Source organism: Otolemur garnettii, unplaced genomic scaffold, assembly GCF_000181295.1.
Source record: "Otolemur garnettii isolate 467f Iridium unplaced genomic scaffold, OtoGar3 scaffold00011, whole genome shotgun sequence".
Taxonomy (NCBI): Eukaryota; Metazoa; Chordata; class Mammalia; order Primates; family Galagidae; genus Otolemur; species Otolemur garnettii.
The window spans coordinates 5,028,845-5,052,168 of record NW_003852406.1 but is presented as its reverse complement, the minus strand read 5'-3'; the positions used below and the strand labels follow the sequence as shown (position 1 = coordinate 5,052,168).

The 23,324-nt window shown below is 47.1% G+C and overlaps 1 protein-coding gene and 1 pseudogene across 1 annotated transcript in view; one reads left to right on the top strand and one right to left on the bottom strand.

The window, feature by feature from the left end:
• LOC105886452 overlaps nucleotides 1–982 on the bottom strand; it is a 1,484-nt pseudogene extending 502 nt beyond the window's left edge.
• Nucleotides 1–23,324, top strand: part of MYO5C (myosin VC) — a 106,069-nt gene that overhangs the window by 27,003 nt on the left and 55,742 nt on the right. The window contains exons 9-13 of the mRNA XM_003784366.1: nucleotides 5,714–5,820; nucleotides 9,458–9,723; nucleotides 15,041–15,122; nucleotides 18,797–18,937; nucleotides 20,643–20,768. Coding sequence (XP_003784414.1) covers nucleotides 5,714–5,820; nucleotides 9,458–9,723; nucleotides 15,041–15,122; nucleotides 18,797–18,937; nucleotides 20,643–20,768 — 722 coding nt within the window. The remainder of the gene's footprint in view (nucleotides 1–5,713; nucleotides 5,821–9,457; nucleotides 9,724–15,040; nucleotides 15,123–18,796; nucleotides 18,938–20,642; nucleotides 20,769–23,324) is intronic.

Below are 23,324 nucleotides of genomic sequence, written 5' to 3'. Positions count from 1 at the left end.
AAAAAAAAAAAAAGAAAAGAAATGCTCTGCCAGTGGCACCTGTAAACTGAGTGGGGATGAGTTCTAGTGACTGGTCAGAATCATATCACAGTTGGCACAAGAAAACAGATGGGTGTTGCCAATATGATCAAGGAAAATTCTGCCTCTTTCTTTCTTTTCTTTTCTTTAATGATAGAGTCTCACTCGCTTGCCCCCAGGTAGAGTGCTGTGTTGTCATCACAGTTCACAGTAACCTCAAATCTTAGGCTCAATCAATCCTCCTGCCTCAATCTCCTGAGTAGCTGGGACTACAGGCACTTGCCACCACACCTGGCTAATTTTTCTACTTTTAGTAGAGATGGGGTCTTGCTCTAGCTTGGACTGGTCTTGAAGCCTGAGCTCAGGCTGTCCACACACCTGGGCCTCCCAGAGCGCTAGGAGCATAGGTGTGAAACACCATGGTGAGCCTACATTTTTATAACTGAAGTTCTAAAAACCCTAAGCTGCAGTGAGATCAGCAGCTCTTCACTCCTCAGCTGGGATGAAGCCCCCTGATTTCAGTCTTTATATAACTTATTCCACTGAGAGGGAGCATGGCGTTTGAGCAGGGCACAGGTGGCCTAGTTCTGGCTGGACTCCAAGTGGACCTTGATCCACATGCCTTTTTCATCCCCCTCACCCATTGTCCTCTGGGTTCTTACTTGGAGATGCTCGCTTCCCTGAGGTAGAATGACAGGGGAAGTAGAGTGGGCTTTCAAATCAAATAAACTTGAATTCAAATCCTAGTTGGCATGACTCTGAAGAGGTTGCCCTCTCTGAGGCTCAGTTTCCTACAGAATGCAGAAGGGCGATGCCCTTTGGCTTTCATGACCACTGGTAAGCAAATGTATGTAGAAGCCCCCGGCACCGGGCCAAGCACATGGCAGGTGCTTGGTAAGTGTTACAGCCTTCCTTCTATCTCTGCAGTCCCCAATCCCAGGGCCATAAACCCGTACTGGTCCATGGCCTGTTAGAAGCCAGGCCACACAGAAGGAGGTGAGCAACAGTGAGGGAACAAAGCTTCATTTGTATTTACAGTCACTCCCCATCACATGCATCACTGCCTGAGCTCCACCTCCTGTCCGATCAGTGGCTGCCTTAGATTCTTGGAGGAGAAACCTACTGTAAACTGTGCATGTGAGGGATCTAGGTTGTCTGCTCCTTATGAGAATCTAATGCCTGATGCCCTGAAGTAGAACTGAGGCAGTGATGGTAACCCTGAGGAGTGGCCGCAAATACGGACTGTCATTAGTAGAGGGGTTTGACTCCACAAAGACCAAAATAAATCAGTTGCTGTAGACTCATATCAAAACCATTCTTCCAGGCGGCACCTGTGGCTCAAAGGAGAGGGGTGCCAGCCCCATGTGCTGGAGGTGGCGGGTTCAAACCCAGCCCCAGCCAAAAACTGCAACAAACAAACAAACAAACAAACAAAAACATTCTTCCACCCGCATCTGTGGACAAATCGTCTTCAATGAAATCAGTCCCTGGTGCCAAAAAGGGTGGAGCCTGCTGTTCTGTCTCTCTTCAATCCTTATTGTGCAAGCCTCAACCATCCTTTGAATAAAGACATCTCGTCTTCCATGAAAATTGTCCTAATTATTGGAGATCAGTTTGCAGCAATTTTCCAGTGTTCATCACACAAATTATCTCAATACATGAGCGCCATATTATAGGAGGAAGAAAGGAGGGAGGAAGGAGCATATAAGGATCCAAGCTTCAAGTGATATATTTAATGGGCAAATAAAGGGTCCATTTCCCACTAATTATATGAAAATATAATTCTTTATTGAAAGAACTAACTATAGGCATTTATTTCTATAATCTACTACATTCATGAGAATATTAGAAAATTAGAACCATATTTAAAGAAAAATATTTAAAACCTTGAAATAATTGTTTTCTTCATGCATACTTAATTATTATAGATTATATTCACAGATTTCCCTACCAGCGGGGCTGAGACTAGGATGAAGCTAGAAAGGCACTGACTCTCAGGGTCTACAAGCGCAGAGCTGGCCCTGAGCATTTAACCTGCCTTGCCCCAGTCCAGCCCTGCTCATGCTCAGACGTCTTGAGGGTGGGGGAGGGGAGGGGGAAAGTACAGCAATCCCCTGCCTCTTATGGCTGGTAGTGGTGATGGTTGCCAACTGTGCCACGGTGTAATGTGGGCAGGTGGAAAGAGCTGCTGGGATTGGCTGGCAGAATTCTGAGTCTCTGCACCTGCTTATTTTCCAAGACGCTCATGATTTATAGGTGCTAGCCCAAAGGCCTCTCTCTCCTCTGATTGCCTATGCCATGGCCATGAGCCCTCACAATTTAGTACTTAATTCTTTGTTGTCATGAATTTGGCTCCAGTTTTTTCATGTGTCGCAAGATCGGTCTGTGGCCTTGCCCATGTCAATTATCATCTTTACGCATCCATTTCCCCACAGTGGAGTAATAAGGAAAACATTTAGTAGTTTCAATTATCTGTTGGATGTTCTCCATATTTTTGTGGCTTAAGATGACAGTTTCTTTTTTTTTAATTTCAGGTTAATGTGAGGGTACGGACAACTAGGTTACAATGTTTGCGTATGTCAGGTGGAGTCCCTCTTGTAGTTGTGTCCCATATCCTAAAGGTGTGCAGTATACCTTTACACTGTGCCCATTAAGTGGGAACACACCAATTCTGCTCCCTCCTCCCTTCTCCTCCCCCACGCTCCTCCCTGCACCCTCCTTGAATAGAAGTGAGTTTTTCACTTATGTGGGCCTGTATTAGATCGTCTACTGGCTTCATATCGGCATTGAGTACATTGACACTTGCTTCTCCATTCTTAAGATACTTTACTAAGAAAAATGTGTTTCAACTCTATCCAGGTTAATACAGAAGATATAAAGTCTCCATCTTTTTATGGCTATACATATACCACAGTTTGTTACCATTCCTGAATTGGTGGTCATTTAAGTTGTTTCCACATCTTGGCGATGGTATATTGAGTTGTGATAAACAATCTAGTGCATATGTCTTTGTGATAAAATGATGTTTTTTTTCTTCTGGATAGATTGCCTAGTAGAGATAAGGGAACACTTTTAGTGTTGGTAGAACTGAAAATTAATACAGCCTCTTTGGAAAGAAGTATGAAGAATCCTTAAAGAACTCAAATTAGACCTCCCATTTGTTCCCACAATCCTATTACCAGGTTTTTGGGGTTTTTTGGTTTTTTTTGAGACAGAGTCTCACTTTGTCACCCTCTGTAGAGTGCTTTGAGTTATGATGGCAAACCCTTGGACTCAAAGTGATTCTCTTGCCTCAGCCTCCCAAGTAGCTGGGACTACAGCTATAACACCCAACAACACCCAGCTATTTTTTAGAGACAAGGTCTTGCTCTTGCTCAGACTGGTCTTGAACTCCTGAGCGCAGACAATCCACCTGCCTAGGCTTCCCAGAGTGCTAGGATTACAGGCATGAGCCACCATGCCCGGTCTAGACAGTTTCTTATTATATCCCACGAGTGTGGGCCGACTGGGCTTGCCCAGGCACCTCTACATGATGGTGGCAGGGACTGGAACCTCTGAAAGCTGCTTCTCTCACATGCCTGGGGGCCTCTTCCCTCCAGGTGACCTTGTCACTGGTCTTCTCACAGTGTTGGGTCTTAGACAGATTGACTCCTTATGTTTTTCCAGAGCCATTTGCAAGAGGCTCAGACAGAATCTGCAAGGCTTTTCATGAACGAGCCTCAAAAGTCAATGTGGCACCCCTACCATCCTGTTCTATTTAGAAGGGGAAAACAAGTCACAGGACTGGTTCAGAACATGACTCTCAGTGAGAGAAATACAGGGGCACACACTGGAAAGGTGGCCATGTCCAGACCAGCTTGGAGAGTGGCCCCACAGTACCTATTAGGGATGTTGTAAGGGTCAGGAGGGAATGTCTAAAAGTGATTATGAACTGTGACATGCTACATGGTGTGGGAGATCAGTCCATGTTTAAAGCAATCACTGAAACATATCCTAGACCAGGGGTCAGCAGACTGGCCTGCCTTTATAAGTAAAGGTAACGCAGGCATCCTCATCCTTCCCCTGTAGCTGTTTTCCCACCATAGTGGTGGAGTTGAATAGTTGTGACGTGGACTGTATGACCTGCAAAGCCTCAGAAGAAAATGCTTGCGGGTATTTTGTTTTTTGAGACAGGGTCTCTCTCTGCTGCCCAGGCTGGAGAGCAGTGATGTAGCCTTGAACTCCGGGGCTCAAGTCTCCTCCTGCCTCAGCTTCCCAAGTAGGTGCACCTACAGGAACGTGCCACCATACCTGCCAATTTTTAAATTTCTGTAGAGAAGCGGGTCTTACTTACTATATTGCTCAGGCTGGCCTCAAACTCATGGACTCAAGCAGTCCTCCAATGTGGCCTCCCAAAGTACAGCAATAACAGGAGTGACCCACCATGCCTGACTTTGAAATTACTTGGGAACGCAACCTGCCTGCTAATGAAACATTCCAGGTTTCCACAACTGAGAAGCAGCAGCTGCTCTTCCTGGCACAGAGGGTCTGCTGCTTTTGTGCTCGGAGAGAACAGGGGCATCGCTGGCCTCCCGTCCCCCATGTGCAGGGAGCATGGGCATTGATGGAGATGCTGTGTCCACCTGGGCGCATCGTTCAGCTCCTTGACCTGCTGCAGTGTTGCTAACATGTGCTGGTGGGACCCCAACCTGGCAAAGCCCGGCTCACAGCTGGCAGGCTCTCCACTGTGAGTTGTGGGGCTCAGATGAAACGTCCTTCCCAGTAGCTAGTTTAGTTCGTTTTGGCTCCAGGAAATATTCTAACCCCTCATGATGGTTTGTAGTTGTAACTTATATTCCATCCACACTAGTCAAGAGCCCAATGGTAAACAGATAAACTCGTGATAGGATAAAAGAGGGAAGGATTATTTATAAAGGGACCAGCTACAAAGATGTGGGTGGGGCCTAGGGAAGCCCCGAGAGGCAAGGGGGGCTGGGGACAGCAGCAGGACCCTTCACGGCTCTTTCCCATTTGGGCACAGGGGCGTTACTGGAGCCCCAAAAGAGCAGTGGATAAAGTCAGCACCAGACCAGGAGCAGTGGCCTGTCAGTCAGCCACACAGGCAGCTTTGTGGGGAAGGAGACAGCAAGGGACACGCTCAGAGTCCTTCTCTGCTCCTCTCTAACTTCCTACCAGGTCTTCTCATTAATCAAACACAGCCAGAGGCCAGAGGGTGCGAGAGCCTGTTGCCTGGGTCTGTTGCCTTGGTCTGGACAGGTCAGTCTCCCAAGGCAGAGAGCAGAGGAGCTGGAGCAGCGGGTAGAATCTCTCTAGCATCCTACTTTAAAAAGAATTCAGGGAGTTTATGAGCAAAAAGAAAAGGAAAACATTGAAAATGAAGAAAAAGCAGAATGAATGAGAGCTAATTCCTCTAGGTACCAGCTGTGAACTGGTTACCTGGATATTCATTTTTCTGTTAAACTTCCTAGCAGCCATGCAAAGGGGAAACCTGGCGGGCTGCAGCATCTGCACTGTGTGTCTGCAGAAGCTGAACTAAAAAGCAGAGGGCACCAGATTCTCCCAGGATGCCTCCACCTTCCCTGTCCCAGCTCTTGGCACTGATGGGACTCGTGTGCCTTGAAGGCATCCGGGAGCCTATCTTCCTGGGAAGAGAAGAAATGCAGCATTCCTCATTTGGGAAAATGTTTGTTTCCAGGTTTCAAGGAGGATTTTCAGATGGATGTTTTTAAGGTCCTGGCAGCCATCCTACATCTGGGCAACGTGCAGATCACAGCGGTGGGCACAGAGAAGTCCTCCATCAGCGTAAGAGACTCGTCTGTTTCACCTGTCCTGGGTTTGAGGGCCAGTGGCAGAACCGCTCATGGATGACCGACCTGCCTTTGCATTTGAGCAGCAGACACAGTGGGGCTCCTGGAAAGACTAATTTTTTTTTTTATTTTTAAGTCATAAACACATAGATCCTGTACACATGGATGCCTTTATGGGGTGTAATGTGCTGATTTTATATACAATTAGAAATGCTTACATCAAACTAGTTAATAGAACCTTCACTTCATTTACTTAATTGTTGTGTTAATGGAAGGAGGGTAAAGGTGGGACCATTCCTAGAAAGACTAATCTAACAGGAATGAGGAAGCCAGGGTTTCTAGGGCTTTCCTGGGAAAAGTAAAAAAGCTTCCTTCCCTTACAACAGTGGGAAGAGGGGGAATTCTTTGTGTGTTTTTCTTTTATTCAACAAATATTTTTGGAGCACCGACTAGGTGCTAGGAGCTGTTACAGGCTCTGGGGAACCAGCAGGGAACAAAATAAATCAAGAAACTCTTTGTGGAGCTTATGATATCAGGGAGGCAAAAGGAGGAGATGCAGTCAACAGGCTCCAGCAGCTGGTGACCCGGCTGTCACAGAGGGAAATAAAGCAGAGTGAGGGGCACAGGGCTGTGCATTTTGTGGAGGGAAGTCAGGGAAGTCTTTCTGATAAGTGGCACAGGCAGAGGCCTAAAGTAGACAAGGAAGCCAATGATGTTTTCGTGCAGGGAACATATGAAGTAGAATGAACAGATGCAAAGATGCTTAAGCAAGAGATTTTGTTTGAGGAGTAGCAAGAAATTCACTGTATCCAGAAAGGATTGAGTAAAAGGGAGGGTGGTGGATGAGAGCAGAAGGGGAGGGTACCGACTGTGTAAGACATTCAGGGCACTGGGCAGCTTTAAGCAGAAGGGACACTCTGCATTTTCCTCTGCCTGCTCAATCCAACATCACTGGTGTGGCTTCCTGTCCAGGAACGTGTTCCCATGGACATTTTCTGCTGGGGTTCTTTCTTTATTTACCCTGGATGTAAGATAAGTTTATGTATGTGTCTCTTCTGTGGCAAATAGTATGAGTAGTGACTCTTAATGGGGGATGTGTGTTTAATTAGTCTCGACAAAGTCCACGTAAAGAAGAAGAAAACACGCAGTCAAATACATTTCTACGAACTGTAAAATCTCCACATCTTTAGAGCTTTTTATTAACATGTCTGTCTTAGTCAACTCAGGCCACTGTAACAAAATACCATTGACTGGTTGGCTTAAACAGCAAGCATTTGTTTTCTCACAGTTCTGGAGGCTTCAAGGTCAGGGTGCTGGCATGATCCAGTTTTGGTGAGGACTCTCTGCCTGGCTTGCAGACAGCCGCCTTCTTGCTGTCCTGATATGGTAGAGAAAGAGCAAACTCTCTAGTGTCTCTCCTTACAAGGAAGCTAATCCCATCATGGGGACCCCACCCTTATGACCTCACCTAGCACCACTTACCTCCTAAAGGCCCCATCTCCAAATGTCATCACATTGGAGGTTACAGCTTCAACATGTAAATTTTGTTGTTTTTTTTTTTGTTTGTTTGTTTGGTTTTTTTTTAGACAGAGCCTCAAGCTATCTCCCTGGGTAGAGTGCCATGGCATCACGCTCACAGCAACCTCCAACTCCTGGGCTCAAGCGAGTCTCCTGCCTCAGCCTCCCAAGTAGCTGGGACCACAGTCGCCCGCCACAACGCCCGGCTATTTTTTGGTTGCAGCCATCATTGTTTGGCGGGTCCGGGCTGGGGATTTGAACCCGCCACCTTAGGTGTATGTGGCTGGTGCCTTAGCTGCTTGAGCCACAGGCGCCAAGCCAACATATAAATTTTGAAGGGACACAAACATTTAGTCTGTAACAATGTCTATTTTCATGTCCTCCAAAGAGCTGATGAGAATGGTTAATAATTTGGTGCAGCTGGTGGTTTCTTGGCTCTCTGGTACCTGTGGCTTGGGGAGCGAGAGCAGAGCAGAGTGGAGCACGGGCCCTTTGCCTCTGTGCTTCTGTCCTGTTGCTGGCGACTGTGAAGAAATTCTCCTCCCTTTCCTTCCAGCTCTCTTTCTCAGAGCCCCTCCCATCTCTCCAGCGTCTGGGCCTCACAGAGTCAGTCAGTTCCCAGGGACTGGGCAGTGGAGGGAGGTGACGACAGGCTGGGGTAGGATGTAGACACATCAAGTGGCAGGTCCCCTTCTGTGTCCTTGTTCTTTTATCTCTTGCCCCTTTTCCCCTCAAACTCCCATGGACTGAAATGTTTACACCATTTATTTTTTTGCAGTTTTTGGCCAGGGCTAGGTTTGAACCTGCCACCTCTGGTATATGGGGCTGGCGCCCCATGGACTGAAATGTGATTTCCGTCCCACAGACGCGGGCACACTGTGCTCTGTACCATGGAGTTTGTTGTGTGGGCGGTATTTCAGAGGAGGAGTTAAAATTGATGGACTAAAACTCCTTTGTAGAAGATGACCAGTCCTGTGACTATCGGTCCCAACTTTGGGATGTACACACCACTCATTAGTGTCAGGAACTTGCAATGTGGGACATGTTACGTTTGGATGAAGCCATCTCACTTTTTAAAAAACTTCCGCCCCTCTGCATTGTCTTCTCTTTCAATACCTATAGCTGATTTATTTATTTATTTTTTGGCCGGGGCTGGGTTTGAACCCTCCACCTTTGACATATGGGGGCTGGTGCCCTACCCTTTTGAGCCACAGGCGCCACCCCTGTTTTTTTTTTTTTTTTTTTTTTTAATCAAGGAAGGTTTGGTTCTTTCCTAGATGGAAGGAAACCAATGGCCCTGCCAATCTTCTCCCCGTGCAGGAGGTCAGGGCACCAAAAGCAAGCTGTGTTATTGGTGCTGGTTGGGAGGGGTGTGGGCAGAGGGGAAGAGTCCAGAGTGCTTCCTCCACACTCAGAGGCGGTTTAAATGCAGTGACATGGTTTTCCTGGGTGGCTGAAGTGGTACTTGCAGGTGAGCCTGTCTTAGAGGTTCTGCTTGAGAAGAATGATGACGCTTGGTCACATGGAATCACATCTCCTTGCCAAGTGACAAGAGCTCTTTGTACACACTGGGTGAGATGTGTAGGATCACCTTCCTTTCCTCATCTGCTGATCAATAGTGCAACTCTCATGCCCAGGTTTTGGGGAGAAGCTAGCTCGGTCAAGGGCACCCCACTGTACTCTGTCTGACTCTGATACCTGGGCCAAAGCACCTGGGCAAACCCCTGGCACACGAGGTGGGGCAGGGTGGGTGCACATCTGGTGGGTGTCTGGGCGTGATGCAAAGGAAGGGAAAGGGCTCTGTGCACATGCACAGGAGGGGGCGGTGCAGGGGATGGCTTCTGTGGCCTTCATAACCACTGACATTCTGTGGCCAGAATGAAAAATCTGTGTGTGGGACACAGCCCAGGGCTGTCTGCCATCACAAGGGCCCAGGGCAGGATCCACACCACTGCAGCCGCTCCTGCTCCGCTCCCAGGCCCGTCTTCCTCTCTGGGGCCTGGCACCGTTGTGCCAGCTACCCCTTCACTCACACAGGCGTGGGCCTCAGCCAGGGAGGTGGTGCTGCTTTGGGTGGCTGGGTGGCCCTGACATAGCTGTGCTTGTTTTTAAAGGAGGATGACAGTCACCTGAAGGTATTCTGTGAGCTTCTGGGCCTGGAGAGTAGCAAAGTCGCTCAGTGGCTGTGCAATCGCAAAATCATCACAAGCTCTGAGACAGTGGTGAAGCCCATGACCAGGCCCCAGGCTGTGAACGCCAGGGATGCGCTGGCCAAAAAGATCTATGCCCACCTGTTCGACTTCATCGTGGAGAGAATTAACCAAGCGTTGCAGTTTTCAGGCAAGCAGCACACTTTTATTGGTGTTTTGGACATTTATGGGTAAGATTCTCTTTAGTGAGCCCATCTTTCCTCATTTAAATGTCAAATACCTCGTTGTTTTTGATCATTTTGCTCTGGTTCTTCTTTTGCATCTCACATAATTGGGAAGATGATTTTCTCTGTTTCTGCATGTGTGCATGCTAAGTACAGTCCCCTGTGTAGCAGCTCGTATAGCTTATGGCAAGGAGAAGCGAGCTAGAAGCTCGGAGCCTCCAGTAATCCTAAGAAACGCCTTGGTGAAAAGGGCGTGGGGAGGGATTTGGCTCTTCTAACAAACATGAGAGCTGGCGAGATGAGAGCATCAGTGATTGGCAGTCTCTACTCCTGTGGTGTGGAGAGCCGCAGGTGTGTGTCTGTAAGAGGCTGGAGGAGAAGGCAGTCGGGGGCGCGCATTCCAGCTGACCCCCTCACTCCGACTGTGTCGCTTCTCCTGCCTGCAGAACGCCTGCATGGCTCTCTCTACCTAACACTGCCATGATGGATTCTTCTCACTAAGGCTTCTTTATTCCCCCAGATACTGTCTTTCTCTCTCTCTCCCTTCTGCTAACGCAAATAGCCCTCAGACACTTAAGAGCAATTGTTCCTGAGCAAGGTAGCCTAGCGATCCACGTCGGGAACATAGCTAAATAAGCCGGGGCTGGAGACCTGGCCAGTCCCAGGACCCAATACCCCTGGGCCACTGTGCCTTTGATTTGGGGTGTGTTACATAAACACTGGATTACTAAGGGCCCGCAGCAGGCGCTCGCTGCATGTCGGCTCCGATGCCAATCCGTTCCCATGAGCTTTCGCACTTAATCCTTAGACAACCTTATAATCATCCCCATTTTAGAGATGTAACAACCAGGGCTTAGAAAAATCCAGTACCTTGGTCACAGTTGCTGCACTGGTGGGAGAAATCTGGCCTGATGTGAGGCTCTCACTGCTTCTGTTCCCCTCAAAGTCCCCTGAGGTGCAGAGCTCTGAGGCCCTTTCCATTCTATCGGGGATGATAGTCCCTCCAGTCCTGAGCCTTGTCTAAGCCCTGAGGCCAGAAATGGACTTAAATCCAGGCCCTCCCGGTCAACCACCCTCCTCACCTAAATCCTCTTCCATCCTTGGGGTTTGCCCAGCCCTTCTGCGAGAGTTCTAATACTTCCACCCCCATAGAGTTTTGTTTTCCTTCTCTCTGCCTCAGCCTGCTTCTCTAAATCTCAGATTCAGCTCATGCTGAAGAGGCTTATGCAATGGCCAGATTGAAAGCTGGCATGGGGGGGCTCGAGGGGGCTCTTATCCCTTGGGCCTTGTTGGTTGGCAGCTGCCTCGCTGCACAACCCTTTATCCTCTCCCTGGACCAACCTGGTTTCTCAGTGGGAGGAGGGAAGATGGTCTCAGGAAAGGCATCCCAGAGTATTCCACCTGGACTGGGAAATCTCCTCCCATACCCTGGTGAGAAGCAGCTAAAAGCCAAGCCTTGGGCCTTCAGGCCCCTGCTGTTGGCTCCTGGGGGATGGGAGAGGGAGGGGCCACAGCCATGCTGTTGGGCTCCTGCCCAGGCAGAGAGGCAGCTGTTCCCAGAGCTGTGCAATGGGAGGCAGTGCCTCTAGGGGGTTACTTTGTTAGATTCTAGGTTAATACATATGGCTCCCAATTGGTAGTATATGCCAACAGTTATAAAATAATAATATGTGACTGGGATAGGTTAGTAAATTATGTACCTTATCTCGTTTCAAGAAAATATTTGAGCTGCCAGTAAATATTTGGGTTTTAAAAAACAATAGTCCTGATTTTAAAATAATCTCTTTCATTGTGGTAGAAATACATAATTGTTGTATTATTCTCTTTTCTTTCCTGTGTTTTAAAAAAAAAAAGTCTTTAAAAATAGTAGCCCTATACCAGGTGTAGTGGCTCCACCTGTAATCCTAGCACTCTGGGAGGCTTCAGTGGGTGGGTTGCTTGAGTTTAGGAGTTCAGGACCCGCCTGATTAAGAGCAAGACCCCATAACTACAAAAGTAGAAAAACAAGCCAGGTGGGGTGGTGAGCACTTATAATCCCGGCTACTTGAAAGCAAGGCAGGAGGATCACTTAACCCAGGAGTTTGAGGTTGCAGTGAGCGATGATGACACCACTGTACTCTATCTAGGGTAGAGTGAAACTGTTGAAAAAACAAACAAAAAACCCACTTTATTTTAAGAAGATATTATACTTTTATCCACAGTTACGTGCCAGGTGCTGTGCTGAACAGAATAGACAGGTGGTCCTTGCCCTCTCTGGACTTTGATTTTAGTAGGAGGGGGACAGGCAGTTAGTAGGGGTTGGGTTGATTCCTAGGAAGGGAGCAAGGCGTGGTTGTGCTGTGTGCAAGGTACAGCAGGTGGGACTCAGGTCAACAAACCTGAGACAAAAGTATTCGTAAATTCACAAGGACTTGTTAGAGTAAATTTTCCATTTTAACTTTAAAATCAAATTCCTCTTTTGAAATTCTAAAAATAGCACGCTTGCTGCCACCCATGAACATCTGGTACCTCTCCCAAAAGTCAGCTCTCCTTTAAGAAGGGCATTCAGAGCCTGGGGCGTGCCCTTTCCCACTTTCTCCAGCCGGCTTCCCTGTAGCTGAGCCCCTGCCCGGGCATACCCTGCAGCCTCTGAAGGAGCTCAGTTTGGCCTGGAAATAAGGAAGTCTCAAAGGAAAAGTCAGCGTTGTGGAAGGGAGTGAAACTGCAGCAAGCTTGGAGCTTTAAGCTCAGAGCAGCACAAAGGCCTGTGACTCCCTGGCCTGTCATGTGTTTGTATTCTTGGACCCAGAGTTGTAAAGCCTGGGTCTGGGGGTCATACCCCTGGAAGTGAGCTTTAGTATACCAGTTGTATGACCCAGAGAAAGTCACAGAACCTCTCCAAACCCCAGTTCCTGTGTCTATACGATAGGTCCTCTCTTGCAGGTGTGTGTGTGTTGTTGAGACAATCTCCCTCTGTCACTCTGGCTAAAGGGCAGTAGCACATTTGGCTCCCAACAACCTCAAAATGCTGGGCTCCCGCGATCCTCCTGACTCAGCTTCCCAAGTAGCTGGGACTGCAGGTGTGCCGTCATACCCAGCTAGTATTTTTATGTTTTGAAGAGATAGGGTCTTGCTATGTTGCCTGGGCTGATCTCAAACTCCAGGGCTCCAGCAATCCTCTCACCTCAGCCTCCCAAAGTGCTAGGATTATAGGTGTGAGCCCCTGTACCCAGCCTATTTTTAAGATCAAATGAAAGAACCTCTGAAGGCACCTTGAAAACCATGAGCATTATTCAGATATGGAGTATTGTCATAACCAATGTGTCTCCGGCATTTTAAGTCACAGATTTAGGTCTTTCCACGAGTTTTAAACTTCAGCTATGAGTGCACCAGAGTACTCATTGATATTTAACAGTTCACCTTGTTCTAGGAAGTTCTGCCCTTGGCTTAGGCTATGGGCTGCAGAGCACATTGAGTCCCTTTTGGTTCTGGCCCAGTGCCAACCTGGCTTTTCCTCCATGTGGGGACTGGCCTCTCAGCCTCTGGGCCACTGAGGCTATACACATGTGGAGCGGGGCCATCAGCGCCGTGTGAGTTCTGCCCCTGCTGTAGGTCACCCTGGAGCTGTCTGGAGGACAGTCTAGTCCAGGGGTCCTCAAACTTTTTAAACAGGGGGCCAGTTCACTGACCCTCAGACCATTGGAGGGCCAGATTGTAGGCCCCGGGACAAGTCGGCTGCTAAGCAGGACAAGCAGTGGCGGCAAAAACACCTCGTGGGCTAGATAAATGTCCTAGGTGGTCCGCAGTTTGAGGATGCCTGGTCTAGGCCCTTACTCTGCCCAAGAAAATTCTAGACTGAGCCAAATTGGGACCTGTGGTGGGAGCTAGCAGAACTAGAGCAATTAAAAACAAAGGCTCTGGGCTCAGCGCCTATAGCTCAACTGGCTAAGGCGCCAGCCACGTACACCTAAGGTGGTGGGTTTGAATCCCCAGCCCAGACCCACCAAACAACAATGACGGCTGCAACCAAAAAATAGCCGGGCATTGTGGTGGGCGCCTGTGGTCCCAGCTACTTGGGAGGCGGAGGCAGGAGACTCGCTTGAGCCCAGGAGTTGGAGGTTGCTGTGAGCTGTAATGCCAAGGCACTCTACCCAGGGGGACAGCTTGAGGCTCTGTCTCAAAAAAAAAAAAAAAAAAAAAAAAAAGGCTCTGGAGGCACTTAGAGCTCCCCAGAACTGCATTTCTGGCACCTCTTGCTGGCTGCTGGTCCTCACTGTGGCCACCTTCTTCTCTGACCCTCATGTGTGACAGTGAGGTCATAGTATTCCTCTATGAAGGGTGGCGTCATGGTTAAGGGAGGGGACATACACAAATGCTGACACCTGAACGCACCCTGCTAACCTCCTTCCAGCAGAATGCTCATCCGGCCCCCTGGTAAGTGTCACACCTCTGTGTGCTTGACCAGCACCATGATTTACAGATGGGACAATTCACATGAAAGTGCAGTTCTCTGGCTGTTCTTGAGAATCAGGTATCTAAGACTCTGGCCTGCATTCACTTATGGTCATTGCTGGCAGGAGCTGAGAGGCAGCCCCTTAGGGGGCTCCTGGATGCCACAGACCCCTGTGGCTCACTGTTGTGTCATATCCAGCCTGCTTCCATGTCTGTCACCTGCCAGGCTCCTCTGAGCTCTTGGGCTTGCACTTGCAGGGCAACTACAGAAATAGATATTGAATGTCTGAGGACGGAGGCAGGCTCTGTCTGTCCTGCACCTACTGGGTGTGCTAGGCTATGGGGTATTAGATGACCTTGCCCTTTTCCCCCAGAAACTAGGAAAGCATCCCCACACGAGGCAAAATTGTCTTTCTTCCCCTCAACAGGTAGGGACTCTGCAGAATAGGAAACCTCATTGCTTTCTCATTGAGAGCATGGGCATTACAGTCAGGCAGGCTCACAGCTAAGAACACACAAACTATGTGACCCTGGGCAAGTTTCTTAATCTCTCAGAGGCTTACTTCCTGTTCTGTAAAGTGAGGAGGACAATGCTAGTGTCAGTGTTGTTATGTGGGTTAAATGATACTCCATATGGGGACATTCCTGTTCCACTGCCTGGCTTGGGGCAAGTGTTGTGTTCATATGAGATTCCTTCCAGGGGACAACCAGGAAAAAGATTATTTATAAACTGACAAGGATATCATTAAAACCAGAAGCTTTGAGGTTTATTTAAAACTTGCAGAAAACACAGCAAACGTTTAAGCTTTGAAGTTGTCAAAAAAAAAATCTATAAATGAGCACATATGTTGTACTTCAAGTTATATTTTAATTTGTTTAAACTGTATTTCAGTTTTGAAACCTTTGACGTGAACAGCTTTGAACAGTTTTGCATCAATTATGCTAATGAAAAACTGCAACAACAGTTTAACCTGGTAGGTGACTTTGCGGCCTTCTTGGAACTAGTTCTCAGTCCTGTGTGTACATGAACATGGAAAGCAGCACGTTTCAGCCTCCTTTGCTCTTCATGGTTGAAATTTTCATTTAAGGAGCTGCAGGCTGGGTCGCTGCACCACCTTGTGGCCACATTGTGAAATCACACCCTCTCATCTCCCATTTCATGTTTTTTTGAGCCACCTGCCAAGTTGAGAGTTTTCCTGCCATTCTTAGATACAGACCTTCTGTGCAGCCAGACAAAATTTTCCTTCCTTTTGAGCCTCTGAATCTTTGCACTTTCTTCCCTCTTGGCCTCAGCCCCACCTGCTCTGTTTTTTCCCCCCATCCTTCATCTTCACCTAGTAAACTCCTGCTTGTCTTTGAGAGCCAGCTGACCCAAGAGCCTTCCCTGATGCCCCCTGCCCCACCTCTTCCTGTGCACTTCCTATTGCAGGCCTGTCACATGGAATCATCATCATCTGTACACTTGATTACTCAGAGAGGCCAGGGCTTGTGTTCTTCATGTGTCTCAGCCCAATGCCTCCCTCAGCACTGAACAGTGCAGTGCTGTTTGGGCTAAGGGAGTGCATTTCTCCAGACTTAATTTAGAATAAGATGTATCTGGTAACTTCCTAACTACCAGTAAGTCAAATATGTCCTCCCATGAAAACAGACAACAGGATTCTGATTTTTTCCTACAGGGAAGATTCTTTTACTCAAAGAACTTTATTGAGGCCTATTTATATGTGCCAGATACTAAGTTGACTGCTGAAATAGAAAGATTAATAAGACACTTAAATTCGGAAGGGCATGATGGCTCATGCCTGTAATCCTAGCACTCTGGAAAACCAAGGAAGACCTAAGGAGTTTGAGACCAGTGTGAGTAAGAATGAGACCCCTTGTCTCTAAAAAATAGCCGAGCATTATGGCAGGTGCCTGTAGTCCCAGCTACTTGGGAGGCTGAGGCAAGAAGATTGCTTGAGCCCAAGAGACTTATGTTGCTGCGAGTTGTGACATGGCACTCTAGCCACGGTGGCAAAGTGAGACTCTGTCTCAAAAACAAAATTGAAATATGAAGTTTTACTAAGTGTTACTTATGGCTCTTTTGGTGTTTTGATATTACTATATGCATTAAATATAATTTAATTTAATTTTTTTTTTTTTTTTTTTGCAGTTTTTGGCCAGGGTTGGGTTTGAACCCGCCACCTCCAGCATATGGGACCGGTGCCCTACCCTTTTGAGCCACAGGCGCTGCCCTATTTAATTATTTTGAGACAGACTCTTGCTCTGTCACCTAGGCTGGTGTACAGTGGCATCATCATAGCTCACTACATCCTCAAGTCCTGGGCTCAAATGATCTCTCTACCTCAGCCTTCTAAGTTACTGGGACTACTGGGGCAAAATCACCACACCCAGCTAATTTTGTAGAGATGGGATCTTCCTGTGTTGCCTGGGCTGTTCTCAAACTCCTGGCCTGAAGTGGTCCTCCCACCTTAGCTTTCCAACATGACAGGATCATAGACGTGAGCCACCATGAAATTGCCTTAAGTGCAATTTCAACCTCTTAAATAAGTTCCTTAAATGGCAGGGACTTTATTGAACTCACTTTGGAATCCCTAACAGTGCCTTGCTCCTAACCAGAAATCGATGAAATTAAAAGTTGATTGGACATAAGTCTCCCATTTGTTAAGATTGCCTTCTTTAATGTTGGCTGTCTTTCTGAAAAGCCATGAAACCTGAAATAGTTTCCTAACTCACATTTCCCTTGAGCTTCCATCCTAAACCTTGGCTACATTTTCCTAGAGTTTTGATTTCAGTGCATAACAGAAATCACCTTAAAATCCTAAAAATTCCTTCAAGGAAAGGTTATACATTTGTTCGTGTTCAGCATCTGGGAATTTAGTTCTCCCACACAACTCCTGAGGAAAAGATAGCACAGTGTCGTGGAGAGCGTGGGCTCTGGCTCAGACTGAATTGGGTTTGAGTCTCAGAACTACCACCTCCTCCTCTAGGACCTTGGGCTCTCCCAGCCTCAGTTTCCTCCTTTCAAAAATGAGTCATCATACATTATATGCGTGTCCAAAATATCACATGGACCTCAAAATATGTCCAGCTATTATGGTTCAGTTTAAAAACTGAGTCAGTGGTATCGGCCTAACCTTGTGAGGAGAGGACCTAACATGTATGCTTCTTTACTTTTCCTTGTTTCGGAATTAATTCACGTTTGGGCATCAAATTTCATCCCATTGCTGTTGTCTATTTCTTTAACATCTGCAAGGATTTCCTGGAAGTTGAACCTTTATAACCTCAGCTGAAGTTTATTCCCAGTACATATGTACTGGAAGTCCTGTCTCTGGAAGTCAGACTCTCTGTAGTCCCTGTCCTCTCCTGGTCCCCCTGCTGCTCCCTGAGGACATGCCCACCTCAGAACACCGTGCCAGACACCCTGCCAAAAACCACACATCAGAGGCCGCAATTCTTTCTTCTCTTTTTCTTTCCTGTCTCACTCTTCTTCCTCTTCCACATCTTCCTCTGCTTTTTCTGAGTCATCCGTCAAGGTGTGGGTCCTCCAGGGAGGGGCACCTCTGGAAATGTCAGCCCAGAACCCTGAGGGAGGGAAGACTCCGCCTCCAGCCCTCCAGCCTGGCTGCTGCTGGCTCTGCCTCAGCTGCGGGAGCTGGCGGGGGCAGGTTGAGAAGTGAGCCTGCCACCTTTCCTGCTTGGCTTTCCTAACCTATGCTCCTTTAGTGGTGAGCCAGTGCCAGGACCCCGTGTCCTGGGCCTAACATTCCTCCTAACCCCTTCCCTTCACCTCCTCTCCGAGTCCCGGCCACTGGGAACCTGGGACAGGTTCTGCCTACAGTCTTGCCCTCCTCAGATCCACACTCCAGATCTCATCGTGACCCCCTACACAGACACACCACTCACCCCCCAGTCGGTCCTCACTGCCCCCTGGGAAAGGCCACTGGCCCTGAATTCTCTTGGGTAATCTGCTTGTACCATTGCTGGCACAGGGCCTCCCACCACTACCAGACTTTCCAGCCCACCTGGGGGGTGCCTCTCAACCTCCGCTGGAGCCTCTGTTCTGTTCTCACTCTTCCCACTGAGATTCCCACCCACCACCTGCCAGGCAAACTTTATCCTCCAGGTGAGCCTGGGCCTCATCCTCCAGGAAGCCTACTCAGTAGCCTTACTGCCCCAACACGTGTGGCAGTGAGTGGGTGAACAAAGTGAAGGAAGATCTTCGAGGGGTGGGCGTTTCCTGCTGGGCCCACAGCCAGCATCCTCCAGCGTCACCCAGCCAGGCTGCACAAGGAGACAGAGGCTGGATCTGTCCCTGGATAGCCACAAGCAGGGAGGAGCTCCAGGACCACACTGCATACCATTTGGTGCTGTTGGTGGTGCAGGCCCGCCCAAGCCTGACATGCTAGGAGGTGGGGACCCACTCAGACCAGGTGGGGGGGCGGCTGGGAGACTCCCAGCGGGAACTCAGAGGCACTGATCATGGGTAAGGCAGGGGTGAGGTGAGGAGGTGAGCCTGTACTTCAGGCTCTTGTTTAAACATGAACGTTACAAACCAACCATTTACCTTTATTTTCTAAATGCTTATGTCCTGGTCTTTGGAAGCACAATTTAATATTATTTTACTTTCTGTGTTAACCTGGATCTCCAGCATGTCTTTAAACTTGAACAAGAAGAATATATGAAGGAAGATATCCCCTGGACTCTGATAGATTTTTATGATAATCAACCAGTTATTGACCTGATTGAAGCAAAAATGGGCATTTTGGAGTTACTGGATGAAGAATGCTTGGTAACTTTAAAGAATAATTGTTTTTTTTTCAACTTCTTATTAGTAAACAGATGAGCATTTTGCAAAGCGACTTTTTTTTTTTTGAAATGTGTTTGTGAAATCCTAACATGTTACCCAATTGACTGGATATAAATGCTGGACACTAGTCCATAGCAGGAGCTCCAGGAGGCCTGGTGACCCTCCCACCCTCAGGATGTATGCACTGCCCTGGGTAGCACCCTTGTAGATGACACCCAGCAAGGTGGCCTTTGAGGCTGTCCCGAGGTGTATGCAGACATGAGTTTGGTGGGCAGTGCCCATAGCTCAGCGGCTGGGGCACCAGCCACATACACCAAGGCTGGCAGGTTCGAACCCAGTCTACAGCCAGCTAAACAATGACAACTGCAACAAAAAAATAACTGGGCATTGTGGTGGGCACCTGTAGTTCCACCTGCTCGGGAGGCTGAGGCAAGAGAATCGCTTAAGCCCAATGAGGTTGTGAGCTGCGACGCCACAGCACTTTGCCAAGGGCGACATACTGAGACTCTGTCTCAAAAAAAAAAGAGCTTGGAAACAGCAAGTGACTCCATTCCAACTGTTAATAACTAACAAGAATCAAGTGTTCGTTTATATCCTGATTCCTGTGAGTCATCAGGAGGTGTAGCTGAAAAATCAACATCATATGATTCAGAAGAGGTCTCTAGGCGTTTCCTCAGTAGTATTTCCTGCGGCTTAGCAGTATCCATCACAGGGCCACAAGAACAAATAATCTCCAGGAGAGCAGATTAATGTTTTTGGTCTAAAGGATGTATCTTGATGCTCAAACATGGAATTTGTTTCTTCCTCAAAGATTTACTTATATAAAACTAGTGATGATAATACTAAGGATTTATTTGCATTTTTCTCCCTAGAAGGCTCAAGTCCATAGTTCTTGTCCCAGATTATCCTTTCTGGTACCACTCGTCCCACCAGTGACAAAGGACTCAGGGGCAGGCTCCAGGCAGAGCCTTCTGGGATGATCTGCTGCGAGAAGGTGGAGAGGCCAATGTAGCCTCTAGGGTCATGAGTTTCATGCCACCAAAATTTTTAAAGTTCATTAATTATTTTTGAAAGAAGTTCAAAGCACAGTAAATATATTCTTTTTTTTTTTTTTTTTTTTTTACTCTTTTTGATCAACATAATTTAAGTGTGCCATGGAAGTTTAATGACAGGTTTGAATGTCTCATGAGATAAAAAATGGTTGGAAAACGCTGCCCTAGCAGACTTGTGCTCACTCTACGCAGCCATCTCCTAGGTGACCAGGAGTCATGTAGGCACAGTGGTGTATTGGAGTCACTGAATTTGGACTGGATTTAATTGATGGATTCAGAATCACTAGTCTCAAGAATAAGTTTTTCATCTAGCTTAGTTCGAGTTTTCATCACAAGAAATAGTTATGCTTTGTTCTTCTAAAAGGACTTTGCTATATCCCTGGAAATGTCATCCCAAATACCCCATCAATATATAGAATTATTTGTCAGTTAGTTTTTCTAATTACCCCGAAGATTAAGATCAAGGGCACATTAATGTCTAGAGTTGCTTTTTAAAAGGGATGGGGAGGGCCTTGAATCTAGAGCCGTTCGGTCTGAGGTGCCTATCATCTCGGCCTCTTAGAATCAGTGCTTTTCGTTGCCTCTGTTAAACTCTAGTTTTCTTTCTTGCTACTTAGTTTATTTTTATTTTCCAGCTGCCACATGGAACTGATGAAAACTGGCTGCAAAAGCTGTATAATAATTTTGTCAACAAGAATGCCTTGTTTGAAAAACCTAGAATGTCAAATACGTCCTTTATCATCCAGCACTTTGCTGATAAGGTACTGTGAAGGGCTGTCTGCCTCAGAACCAGAGAAGTTTCCAGAAGGAGTAGGCAGGCCGGGATTTTTCTGAAGGGATTCAAGTCATACTTCACATGTAGTTTTGATGAAGGATATGTGTGTGTGTGTGTGTGTGTTTTATAATTCTTAATTTGTTTTTATGACAAAAATACAAGTTTTAGTAGTACTACTTTGAAGATAAATGTGTTGTTAGTAGACCTCATTTCTGATTTTGAATTTACTATAGGTTCATTAGCCTCCTACCAATTTCTTTTCTTTTCTTTTTTTTTTTTTTGAGACGGAGCCTCAAGCTATCCCCCTGGGTAGAGTGCCATGGCATCATGCTCACAGCAACCTCCAACTCCTGGGCTCAAGCGAGTCTCCTGCCTCAGCCTCCCAAGTAGCTGGGACTACAGGCGCCCGCCACAACGCCTGGCCATTGTTTTTTTTTTTTTTGGTTGCAGCCATCATTGTCGTTTGGTGGGCCTGGGCTGGGGATTCGAACCTGCCACCTTAGGTGTATGTGGCTGGCACCTTAGCCGCTTGAGCCATAGGCGCTGAGCCCCAATTTATTTTCTGTATGAAGTTTTAAAAGTCAGCATAACTATTTCTTGTGATGAAAACTATATCTTTTTTTCTGAGTTTTTTTTTTTTCTTTTTAGGGACAGAATCTCACTTTGTTGCCCTCGGTAAAGTGCTGTGGCGTCAGAGCTCACAGCAACCTCAGCCTCCTGAGTAGCTGGGACTACAGGCGCCTGCCACAATGCCTGGCTATTTTTTTGTTGCAGTTTGGCTGGGGCCGGGTTTGAACCTGCCACCCTCGATATATGGGACTAGTGCCCTACTCACTGAGCCACAGGCACTGCCCTTTCTGAGGTTTTTTTATTAAGCTGGAATATATTTATTACAGTGGCAACTCAGGTTAACTCTAGATGATGGGTTTTCTACCTGATATTTATTTTCCTTTTTGTATAACCTCCTATTTACTTTTTTGCTAAACAAACGTTACTTTTATAAAAAGAAAAATAATTTTAAAAATCACATTATAGGAAGCTTAAAAAGTGGAAGGAAAACACACATCACCATAGCCACTTGCCTGAAATAGACATCTCATTTGTGCTTCTCCCTTAAGGAAGCTCCTACCTCCTCTATTCCCTGAAAGGCTGTTTCCCTGGTGGCCTGGCCCAGTGCCTAGTGGTCATGGGCATGGCTTGTGCTCTGTCTTTGTCCCAAAGGCTGGTGCAACATGTCAGAGCTGGTCACTCCCGAGAGATTGAGGGGGAGGTGGGGAGACAGCCACCTGGAAAGTTGTAATTACCTTCATGCGCTAGCAGAGTTCTGTTAAATATGATAGGATTTTAGTACTTCAAGTTTTAGAGATAGGTTCCTGAAAAAAATGCCTGTGAAATGCATGACGACATGTCAAATTATATTTCCTAGTTTTGTCCTTATAATTCCAGGATTCTGTTTCCATGGGGAAAAGTTACTAAAAACAAACAAGACCACACTCCATGAAAAGCGCATATGGGGCGGCGCCTGTGGCTCAGAGGAGTAGGGCGCTGGCCCCATGTACCGGAGGTGGCGAGTTCAAACACAGCCTCGGCCAAACACTGAAAAAAAAATGCATATGGGCTTCCTAGAGTCTTTATAACGTGTGGTTTCTATATGTTGGAGTCTTTCACCTGCCATTGCCAAGAATTCCCCCCTTAAAATGGCTGCGCAGCATTTTGGGTGGCCTGTGGGTTGGTAGGAAGAAACCACACACAGCATAGTGCTAGATCAGGTTCTCAATCTCATTAGCCAAGGGAATAAAATCATTCTGGAAGCATCACAGCAACTCCACACATCTTCCCTGGGTCGCAGAGTCTATGACAGACCCCGTGCCCATAGACGGGCCCCCAGACCAGGAAAGCTCCATTTGCTACGTCTGCCCATGTAGACTGGGGCTCCCACCACCATTCTGGAAGGATTTGTGCAGCAACCCATGTACTTCACTCGCAGGGAAACCTTTACAGCGTCCCTGGTTCTCAACCTGCCAGCAAAGACACTTTCTCATCCAGGGGACAAAGCAGAGGTCATGGCCAGGCGACCCTCTGTCTTCAGATTCTAGCACCTTCAAAAGTCTGTTTCCTCATTGTCCATTTTTAAAAATTAATTTTCAATATATTATTTAATTTATGAAAAATACAGAGGGTGCCAAAAAACATTTGCACATTGTAAGAAAGGAAAAACCCTGCAATGCTCAGTAGATACCGATAACAAAAGATGAATACAAGTCGCGTGGAACACTGCTTATAATTGCTGAAGTCAAAAGTGACTTGAGTTTTACAAACTGAATGTAGTTTTTCTCTTTCTTAAAATGCGCACACATTTCTTTGGCACCCTCTGTAGATATCACGTGTTAAAACAGATGACCCAGAGGCATAAATTATGGGGCTTTGGGATGTTTAAGCAGCCACCCTGGTGTGCTGTTGTGTGAGGGATTCAAGAAGCCTTGTTAGTCAGGAGGGGCAGCCTGGAGAGCGTTTCCAGAGCTGAATTCAAGCAGTGTGAACA